Here is an 11524-nt window from a genome sequence, read left to right as displayed (position 1 = left end):
TTTTTTTATTTTTGCCCGGCTCACAGGACACAGCTAAAATACTTGTAAAAAGGCATGTTTTTAAATAGTACATTTTATTAATGACTCTAATGAATTTAACATTCCCGTGTACATTCCATGATTTTATAGGAAATAAATAAATAAATTTATTTTATAAGTATCTTTGCAAATAAGAATAACCAAATAATGTGTTTTATTTTGTTAGTTAAGCTTTTACTAGATTGGACAGCGGCCAACGATTGCCTTTGTTACATAAATTGAACGAATACTTCAACTTTAGCAAAGACAGATGAATTTCATAAAATACGTCTTTTTAAAATAACTTTGTATAATTATCCCGTCTCATGTTCATAATGTATATTTGTAATCACTATACCTAGTTTAATAACTATTTCTTGAAAATTAATTCTTAGAATAAATTGTTAATAAAATCAGTATTAACCTTAATGAATAATGTAATTATGTACTTATGTATTTACTTGAAGAGTAGTAAATACCAATTAATTCCTGTAAATACCTTCATACTTAAATATAATGTACTTAAACATTCCTGTTCAGTGATATTTATTGAATTAACTATTTATTGTAGATCTAAGACTTTGTACCGACAGTTTTTATTGAATTAAATAAAACTTCTGGAGGAATAACTAGTTTTTTTTTCATGTTGTTTTTTCCACGTATCTTATAATCGTTAAAGTCAGTATTCAATATTGTAGCTTATACGTAAATAGTTACCTACGCTAGAAATTACGTAGATACAACCACTCTCTATGTATCCTTACATTAATCATATGAATGCGAAAGCAACCCTTTTGTCTGTTTGCTTATCGTGCTTTTACGATAAAACTATTTAATAGATTTAAATGAAAATTCGTACACTTATGTATATTCTAAGGTCTGAATCGTAACATATTTTGATCCTAAATGGGAATCAGCTAGTGACAAAACAAAAAGTACAAGACTCAAACAAAACGTTTATCCAAACAAATAAAATTGTTATTCTTCTGAACAATCTTCAGTCTCACAAACTGACATCTCAAGTAGGTGCTCTTTGGAAGCGATACTTGAAGTGGGTTCACAATTATCGCGTTACTTACGGCTAATCTGACCCCTTGACTCAAGGGCCCTCGTGCATCAACGCTTTGTTAAGGAGTATCATACCTTACAAGGTAAAAAGGGGTCTCGAAAAGATACAAAAATGTAACGTCTCGTTTAAAGAAAGAAATGAAGGAAGATGAACTGACGAAAGTTGTTTGAAAAAAAATTGGTGATGTTGAATGAACTGAAAAGTATATTTCGATAAATAATAATATCAGTGTCGGCTTAAAGGCTCCCATTGTTGTATAATATACGGATATATCTCTAATATTATTGTAATTTGTAATATCTATCTTATCTTTCAACATATGGTATGAGTTTTTGTGGATATGTAAAATCAAAACTTGATCAAAAGATATTAAAAAAATTGTATCCATCTACTTTAAAAACCAATATAACATCTGTATCTACAAGTTAAATAAATAAAAAAAAATCTTATCAACATTTGTATCGAAGCTACCAAATCAAAAGGCCCCAAAAAGCACTATAAGGAATTGCTTCTACCCTTCTTTCTTTCAAACATACCCCAAAAATACGCATTCTTCATTCATACATCTTTCTAACTGTATATTGACAGGCTTATTTGAAGATCTGAATACTCCTGACAGGTTTACGGTATTCAACTTTGAATAACAGTTTTTGTATTCATTGATGTTCCGCTTTTAGTATTAAGTGCGCTTGATCGAATACTTGTTGGCATGACGGATCGATTTTTTTGAAGAAATAGATACATCACATAATGGAGTGGGTGTTGCGAATTAATTTCGCAAATTGTTACCTAAACAAGGATTTTACAGTCGTCGTTTGGGAATCCGTGGAATGATGAATTTTGGCAATGTTGAACATACGAAGAACTTGATTGATTTAGGAATGACTCATTTTTGTTCATAAAAAACTAATTGATAATTTGCAGAATTGTGTTACTATAGTACGTCTGTACCGATAAATGCAGAAAGAGTGAGTGTGAATTAAGCTATAAAAATTCAATAGGTAGGTACTCATTTTGTAGATCAAAGAAGCCCAAGGGGCAAGAAGCACTCAAAAAAGACAATGGAAAACTGGTGGTAATGAAAAATAATATCCTCTTCATCATCCTTCTCTAATTCTATTTATTTTACTTTAACTTTAACAATACTCAAGTCTAGAACACTCCACTAATCTCATCCACAGCATTAGATAATAAAACCAAAACAAACAAGTACAATTAAACGCGTCCCCAATTAAATTGTATCCAAGGCATGGAGGAAGGTCGTCGGGCATTATGACCTAATACTATTAAGGGGATTAGCAGTGTTCTTAATACGAGAAGCCCTGGCACTTGTGAGCTCTCCACTGTATGAGGTACAGTCGGCCCTGTGCCCTCCTCGACGCTGAGTCGTCTACTGACTGGCGGGAAACGGGGTGAGTTGGATTCCATTTTATACTTTTATTTTTTATTTGATAAAGATTTTAATTCTGTTGTCTTGTTTACCAAACATGTATAATAATAATTAATTCTAAATATTATCGTGTTTATTCCATTTAATTGACTTTTGAAAAAAAACAGGCGTTACATAATACCATGCGTGGTATAATGAAAATGTTTCATATTGATACTGGAGATTACTTAGTAAATTGATTTGATTGGCTGTGTACATAGGGCTGCCATCTCGAATTTCGCCAAACCCGGACAAGAAACATTAGAAAACCCGGACATTTGGCGTAAATCGCATTTTTTTCCCGAACAAGTACGATTTTTTTAAACAAATTAATACCTAATTTGTAATCCATTTACTATTAACATATACTTAAATTCAATGAGGTGCTTCTTTACATGAAAAGTGTCCGGGTTTTCCCCGGACACTTCTTGAAACCCCGCCCGGACGGTCCCCGGACGGCCTCCAAACGAGGACAAATCCGGGGAAACCCGGACGGATGGCAGCCCTATGTGTACATAACGAATAATGAATTATTTTAAATATTAATGTAATATACAAAAAATCAAATATAATAGGTACATTCCACAGGAGTTCTCATCCAAGCTAGATACATGATCCGTCCACCATGAAGGACGGACTTAACGTTTCGTCCCTGCCAAGCCCTTTCGACCGTTACAAGCTTGAGGGTAAACTAGGTGCAGGCATCTTCGGCGAAGTATACAGGGCCTCCGACTCACAGGCAGCCGGCAAAAATGTCGCAGTCAAGATACAAACGTATATCGACGAAAATGAAGATCACATACAAGAAGAATATAAGATACTAAGGGACTTCACTAAGCATGCTAATCTGATTGATTTCTACGGAGTCTTCTGTGAGAAGTCTGAAGGCGTCAAGAAAATTTGGTTCGTGCTTGAGGTAAGATGATTTGATATGTATCGTGTAACTTGGACGATAAAAACAATAAACATGACAGAGAAACCAAAGGTCTATAAAGCAACTGAGGCAGACTTCAGACAGTATCTTGTTTTGTGCTTTGGGAGTTGCCAGTTTCTTTAGCAAAAGTCGTCATTATTCAAATAACACAATGAATCATCCATTTTCCAGTTGTGCGAATGTGGATCTGTCATCGATATTGTCAGAAAACTGAAAGCAGTGGACAGAAAAATGTCCGAGGAACACATCGCTTACATCCTCAAATATACGATCAAGGTAAGACCATATTCGACTGACTATAAACATGTCGCTCGTCACATACGACTCGAGATGGCTGTTTATAAAACAAAGGGCCTGCCAGTCTACCTTTCAACGGCTGAATCAATTGGTAGGTACTTTGAATGCAAACTCAATTGTTCTCGGATCTGTGTCCCGGCTATTTCTGTTGCTCGCGTGACGTCGAATAAAATATTGCCAGGCGAATGTCCACGTACGTTGAAATACAATCTAGAGCCATTACTTAAAATGCACGCCGCTTTATTTGATGTGATTCGCGACGGAACAGTCGAACTTGTCGATGCGAATGTCGGAGCGCGCCCGACAACACCGTGATGGCCCCCCATCGCGGCGCATCGCTCAATTATCGTAAATAATGCTCGCGCACACAAGATATACGGATCTCTGGCGCAGTAGCCGATGATCTCTCTAACGTGGATCAGTTAAAGAAAAACCCACCTTACACCTTTCTTGTAAGGTTCAATAAAAACGGTTCAGGTTCGTCCTTCGGGCTCTCAAGTTATCGGAGAGGGTTAAATGCGTATTATCTTTATGCAAGCCACTTGGTTCACAATACCGGTGCTCTGTCCTCTTCGTAAGGCAGATCTTCCACGCATATCTATCGATGTTACATCTCGTAAAGTACGATCAAAGTCGAACTTGTGATGTCATCTTTGTCGATATTATGATAAATTAAACATCGATTCTTTTAAAAACTGAAATGTTACGCTATAAAACATATAATTCGTTAACCTCATACCATACTTTAATAAGAACACGACGGTTTTAAGACCTTAGCAATTATTTCTCTCACTATTAAGCAGTGTAAAAAAATATAAATAACAAATGTTACCAATTTGTAAAGCTTGACGTGAAAAGCAATATTTTCTTAAATTGAAATACCTAGGCAAATTACATTATGCAAGTAGCGTAATCGTTTACCGGGACTTAGTAAATCACCACGCATTTGAGTAACTATGTAACGCAAAATAATCGCTATCAAAAACTATCGATGCCCCATCCCTACATCCCTAACAACTAAACGATCGTAATGAACGCATTAAACAAGCTGATATATCAGACAGCAGAGAGCGCGGACAGCCCGCCTGCGACAGCACTGGAGCCCCGATACGTATGCAAATAGGCCCCAATGAATCTCCGGGGCGTGGGGACTTGATTGACGCTGACGTTAGTATCGCCCAGCCGTCTTAACAATCCACGAGTCCTCCGCGTTAGGGGCGGTCACTCCATCACTCCCTGTCAAACTACCGTGTTGACTGCCTCGATTGGTGCAATCAATTCTACCTCACTCATTTGTATTCTAGGCGCTCGTTTACTTGCACGAGAACAAAGTGATCCACCGCAATATAAGATGCAGCAACATTCTGATTACGAAGGACGGCGAAGTGAAACTGTCCGATTTCGGATTGTCTTGCAAATTGAATGGCACTTTGGACACGAGTAAGACGAATATTGGATCGCCGAGCTGGATGGCTCCTGAAGTAGTGACGTGCGGGGAAGAAGGTTACGGGAATAGAATTGATGTATGGGCTTTAGGGATAACAACTATAGAAATGGCTGATGGGAAAGCACCGTTTCAAGACATGCATCCAACAAGAGCGCTTTTTCAAATTGTTCGGAACCCGCCACCGGGTCTAATGAAACCAGCTATGTGGTCCAATGATATTAATGATTTCATCACCGAGTGAGTATTAATAACAAACTCTACTCAACTCATTTTTCAATTCAAAACCATACATATTGATGTATTTTTACAGATGCCTTGAAAAAAATCCTGAACATCGACCCTATATGATGGAGTTAGAAGAGCATCCTTTCATACAATCGGTTCCAGAAAATGATTTCCATGTAAGTTTATTTTAAGTTACCTCGTTATTATACTATGACTCGCTATTACATAACTAATGTTATGTATTTTTTTCCGACAGTTAACCACAGAATTAAAAGTACTAGCAGCAGACATGAAAAATAAAGTTTTAGAAGAGAAAGTTCCTGAAAGAATGATCAAGGATGGCCTTCTAACAATACAGGGTGTTAGCGACCCAGAAACCATGCAAGTAGAAGATTTGGCCGCATTGGAAAAATTAACAGAGGACAATATACTTGCTGAGTTGCAAACTAAATTAGTAAAAGGGTCATTTACATCATTTATCGGAGATGTCCTTCTTATTCTCAATCCGAATGTTACTGACGACATTTATAACGAATCTGTGAGTAAATGTAGATAACTAATTGAAGTAATTCAATCAATCCAATTAGTTGTTTGATTATATATAATTTACATTTACATTTTCAGTACCACAAAAAATATGAATGTAAATCAAGATCGGATAACGAACCTCACATTTTTGCGGTAGCAGACAGCGCTTATCAAGACGCCCTACATCACAACGAGCCCCAACACGTCGTATTTTCTGGTGAATGTAAATCTGGCAAGACTACAAACATGCTGCATGCACTATCTCATCTCACTTACTTAGGTGCCATGAAAAATAATACAGCTGAGAGGATACAGAAGGCCACTAAAGTCATACAAGCAGCTATCACTGGGGCAACACCACTAAATGCACATTCTACCAGAGGAATCTTCCAAATACAAGTCACTTACGGCAGTTCTGGTAAACTAAGCGGCGCTATATTCTGGCTTTATCAACTAGAGAAATGGCGCGTCTCGTCAACTGACATGTAAGTAGATAATGTATTTTGGTATAACATTTATCTGATAGAAATAAAAGTTAAATAAGTGTTTCAGGTCTCAAGCCAACTTTGATCTATTGTACTACTTCTACGACGCTATGGAAGCTGCTGATCGCACTGAAGAACTTTGTCTAGAGAAAAACAGGAAACATCGGTATTTGAGGATTCTTGATGAGCCAACAAAAGGCACAAAGGGAGTAAGAGAGAATTCAGAGAACAACGTCACATTATACAAAGAATTTATTGAAAATCTCAAAAGTCTGGACTGGGAAGTGGAAGACATTACTTTCTTTGAAACAGTGTTGGCAGCTATTCTCGTATTAGGTAATGTTAGGTTCAAAGATGGTAAAAGCGGTATAGCAGAAATAGAAAATCCTGATGAAGCGAAGAAAGTTGCTAAACTGTTATCTTTAGAAGAAATTAAATTTCTGTGGGCATTGCTTAATTACTGTCTAATAGAAAGTGGAACAGCTGTGAAAAGGAGACATTCTACTGATGAAGCGAGGGATGCAAGGGATACGTTAGCAAGTGCACTGTACAAACGACTAATAGACTGGATGATCAATCTGATAAATTCTAAACTTTCATTCATGCGATCTGTATTGTAAGTAATATTATTTGTTATACTCACTGTTGGACCTGCTACGGATTTGTATGATTTATTTTTTGTTTCAGCGGCGACAAATATTCAGTAAGCTTGCTCGACATGTTTGGGTTTGAATGCTACCACAGGAATAAACTGGAACAACTGATTGTTAACACAACGAACGAACAAATACAGTTTCTATACAACCAGAGGATGTTTGCGTGGGAAATGCAAGAGACAGCAGAGGAAGAGGTTCCAGTGGTATCATTACATTTCTATGATAACAAGAATTCAGTAGATCAACTAATGGGAAGACCACTTGGACTGTTTTATATTTTAGATGAGGCCAGCCGCACGGGTAGTGGCCAGGAATTTATTATGAGTAAGTAAACTTAAAAATTATTGTCTGAAAAATATATTGAAGCGAAATTAAAACTAAAATCTTGAAATATTCTCTTCAGGCACAATAAGAACGACTTGCAAGGGACCATACATCAAACTGTCAGGCAGCCATGAATTCAGTGTGGCCCATTATACAGGAAAAGTAAACTACGATTGCAGAGAAATGGCGGATAAAAACAAAGATTTCCTACCTCCAGAAATGATAGAAACCATGCGGGCTTCGACGAATGTTACTGTTCAACAGCTATTCAGGAATAAATTGACCAAAACTGGCAACTTGACCGTGTCATCTGGCCAGCCAAAAGTTACTGTAGCAAGGTCTAAATCTGAAAAAGAGATGGAAAATCTGAAAGCCAGGGTAAGTGGCAAAATGAAATATTCTTTTTGATGACCGAAAAATTCTTGTACCATTTGGATTTGACAATAAACAATCTATTACTTTCAGAAATACAACACGGTATCAAAAGGTCAATATTCTCAAGTACACCGAATGAGGACTGCTGCTGCGACATACAGAGCCACCAGCTTAGAGATCCTGAAGCAACTTTCCATAGGTCCTGGCAGTGGGGGCACCAACTACGTTCGATGTATCAGAGCTGATTTGAACGATAATCCTAGAGGATTCCAAACTGAAGTAGTGAGGCAGCAACTGAGAGCCTTGGCGATTTTGGACACAGCAAAAGCACGACAGAGCGGATTTTCTAGTCGCATACCATTTGCAGAGTTCATTCGAAGGTGAGTCTTCAAAGCTTTAAAAAATACTTGATTTTAAAGAGAAAGCAATGTGTGGAAGTTAATATAATGTATTTTTCATTTAGGTACCGTTTCCTGGCATTCGATTTTGATGAAAACGTGGAAGTGACAAAAGAAAACTGCAGGTTGTTAATGATTCGTCTGAAGATGGAAGGCTGGGTGCTGGGAAAATCTAAAGTATTTTTGAAGTATTACAACGAAGAATTCTTATCAAGGTAAATAAAGGCACTGAAGATAGATAAATATCTGTATATCTGATAAAAGGAGAATTTTAAGGCTATTGTTATATTTGTTTCAGGCTCTATGAAACGCAAGTGAAGAAAATAATAAAAGTTCAATGCATGATGCGAGCATTCTTGGCGAGAAGAAAAGCTAACAAGGATAAGTCTAAAATGCGTCACAGTAAGTACAAGTCATCCTCAATACCAAAAATTTCTGGAAGGTACCTAGGTATGGTAGTGACGTGTAATCTAATTTCTGCTTTCAGTAAAGGAACTCAAAAAGCAACAATCAATGAACGTAACAGAAGACGAAGCTGCGTTATTGATACAAAAAGGTAACTAAATCCAATATTTAGGAAATTATTCTTACCTTCAACTTTTGAATTGATGATCATCATAGTCGGCAGAGCTATTTTGGTTGCTGTGTCAAAGGCAAACGTAGCCATATTCAGTAGAACTGTATTTCTCATTAACCATATTTTCATCAGCGTCTTCAATGGAACCTTCTGAAAAACTGTAAACTCAATTAATGCAAAACAAATACACCCCCTAATTTCATTCTTACAGCTTACCGTGGTTATATAGTCCGCAAAGCATATGGACCCCTCATAAACAAAAGCACGGGACAAATTGATGAAGAAACGGCATCATTCCTAAAGAGGTTCGCCATGAGATGGAAAAGCCGTTCTATATTCCAAGTATTGTTACAATATCGTGCAGTACGATACCAGGATCTAGTGCATTTTTCTCAGCAGGTAACAGACTTTAGCATTTATTAAAATGTACTGGTTCATCCCCCCTGTAGTGTAGATGGCAGTAGTGTAGATTATTTTCGTGAGAAGGGGAGGATGGGTACAGTTGTACCAGTTTTTCAGTAGTATGGTTGTAACATGAGTTCATATTTGTCTGACTTTGTAGATGCCTAGAAAATGCCTGAGAAAGATTGTGCGAAGTGTGTCTGAGATGTCAGAACACACTGTCAAGTACGAAGAATTAAATGGTGATAGTTCTATGATAAAGGCTGTTGACAAGTGTGGAGTCAACTACGTTTTTTCTAGACTTTCGTCTATGGGTTCACGTAAAAAGCACGGGTGGTATTCGAGACTATAGTCACAATACTCTTTACATCTTGTTACTAAACCAAGATTATAAAGTTTTCTAAGAATAGAAGAGCTAGGATCTGTTTTTGGTTTTAAAATAGTATTTTTAGCTAGGCAACCTGAATCCATAAGAGTTACTGTCATCAATTTAAATATCAATAAACACACGCCGCATCCCAACTTGCTTTTTAATAACGTTTTTATTTTATTCCCACTGATACAACCGGGTAAGTCACTTGAATAAAACGAGAACACTTTTTTAGTTGTTGCGTCATTTATCTCATGTTCATCAAATACAACTTCTATTACAAAAGGCTTCTATCTAGCCTTTTTGTGGTTTACCTCGTTAAAATTTTGGGCGCAAACGTAACTCGAATGTTGGTATGATTATGGGGTCGCGCAGTTTTTTTCCAAAATTGCTCCATAACACGGCCATATTGTAACAAGGGTGTGCTATAAGCACACCTAGATATTTCTTAAAAAAGAAAGGCAATTATTATGTCCTGTCATCTTTCTCCAGGTGCATATCTACAACCAAGCAGTTTTGGAGGCACTGCTTAACACGAGCACTTCGGTCCTGCTTGACCGTGTAGACCCACATTCTAAAGAAAGCGACTTCCTCGGCTCCGGGCCTCCTACAGTTTGGAAACTTCCATTCAGAATCGACCAACTTCAGTATTACGATACTTCGTATATGTGCGATCCTTCTGCTAAGAGCAAGTGAGTATTTTGGACCTTTCCTTACATAAATATCAAGAACAACAAACCTACTAAGACTTCTGAATTTAGCCGTATCTATAAAACGTATCCATTCACAATGAGATAGTGAACTTGCAATATTAAATGATTAACATATCCAATTTCTTCTTGTAGCGACACATTTGCCAGTCAATATGATTCCGACCACGAGCAGTGGGACGAACCGTTGAAACGTCGATTTAGTTCAGCACAAACCGACGCCAGTAAAACTTCGGCGAGCACACAGACGCTCATCACAGTGCCATTCTGCAGAGACCCTACTCAACCGGTCCCCGTCCTCCCGCCCGACGAGCCAGACAAACCATCCACAGCAAAATCTGCGCGAAAAGACGGACCTGCCAATAGACCTGCAGTATACAAGAAGAAACCCAGCCAAGCTCCACACAGCTACTACCAACCACCAGAACCCTGGGCCGGAGTACGTGATGACACGGACATTCTTGAAGACGCAGCGCCCAAACTGCGAAAGTCGAGTTACACCAGAAGTCTTTACGCTATTGACAACGAAGCCCAAGATCCGATAATGGAACTGCAAGCAATGGCTAAATCTACTAACGATATGAACGAGGACGATCCTCCGTTCAATTTCCAAGCAATGTTGAAGAAAACTCCTCGTAATAGGGCTTCTATGAAGAGGTCTAATGAGTTGAATAATGATTTAGAGGAGAGGCAGACGGTGTCGAAGCATATTATATCGCCGAGCAAGGCTAAGCCACCGGCTGCTCCTAAATATCCGGCGCCGACGCCTCCTCCTGGTAAGCCGCCTCCAACTCCTCCAGGTAAGCGTCCTGCGCCAACGCCGCCTCCAACCAGAATGGCGACAGAGACGCCTCCACCATACAGAGACAATTCGCCTCTACCCCGGTCTGTGAGCAGAGAAATGATTCGACAGAACTCAAAGGACCTTATCATTGCTGCATTGAAGAAGAGGGACTCACAAACTGATATGATTTGTCAAGACGATAATAAAGTTGAAAATGAAAAAGTGGAGTTAGCGCCCGGAATCACAGTGGAGGGAACCGTTACAGATTTATAAGAAAACAAATAAAATTTCGTAAAAAATATATTTAATCTCCATTGCATTGGAAGTCCGCATACATTTATTATTTTATTATGGCATACAATATTAGTATTGTTTTTGACAGTTAAGTTTTTAAAGCCATAATTTTACGTAAGTCATAAGATTTTTGTTAATTTCTAAATAATATAATTTATATCTCAATAGAGTTAAGTATATTAAATACAAAAGATGATCTTAA

General features: G+C 37.7%; 1 protein-coding gene across 1 annotated transcript; it reads left to right on the top strand.

Moving 5' to 3' along the window:
* The first annotated feature begins 2395 nt into the window (after positions 1-2395).
* On the top strand, positions 2396-11442 carry LOC126053504 (neither inactivation nor afterpotential protein C). Its single transcript, XM_049850420.2, has 17 exons — positions 2396-2499; positions 3105-3432; positions 3622-3726; positions 5052-5431; positions 5505-5595; positions 5676-5957; positions 6044-6432; positions 6500-7048; positions 7120-7412; positions 7492-7790; positions 7878-8167; positions 8251-8400; positions 8484-8587; positions 8673-8741; positions 8974-9161; positions 10027-10226; positions 10380-11442. Exons 2-17 carry the CDS (start codon positions 3142-3144, stop codon positions 11299-11301), a joined length of 4602 nt encoding a protein of 1533 aa, XP_049706377.2. The 5' UTR covers positions 2396-2499; positions 3105-3141; the 3' UTR covers positions 11302-11442.
* Positions 11443-11524: the final 82 nt, after the last annotated feature.

The sequence above is a fragment of the Helicoverpa armigera genome, chromosome 6 (genome assembly GCF_030705265.1).
Source record: "Helicoverpa armigera isolate CAAS_96S chromosome 6, ASM3070526v1, whole genome shotgun sequence".
Lineage (NCBI taxonomy): Eukaryota > Metazoa > Arthropoda > Insecta > Lepidoptera > Noctuidae > Helicoverpa > Helicoverpa armigera.
Note: the sequence above shows the minus strand (reverse complement) of the source record. Positions and strands in the feature narration are given on the sequence as shown.

What these genes read in the sequence shown, in the direction of transcription:
- LOC126053504 (XM_049850420.2), top strand. Translation starts at nt 3,142, where the DNA reads ATGAAGGACGGACTTAACGTTTCGTCCCTGCCAAGCCCTTTCGACCGT. An exon ending in CGCGTCTCGTCAACTGACAT is followed by an intron (nt 6,433 to 6,499) that starts GTAAGTAGATAA and finishes TAAGTGTTTCAG; the next exon opens with GTCTCAAGCCAACTTTGATC. An exon ending in TAGTGCATTTTTCTCAGCAG is followed by an intron (nt 9,162 to 10,026) that starts GTAACAGACTTT and finishes ATCTTTCTCCAG; the next exon opens with GTGCATATCTACAACCAAGC.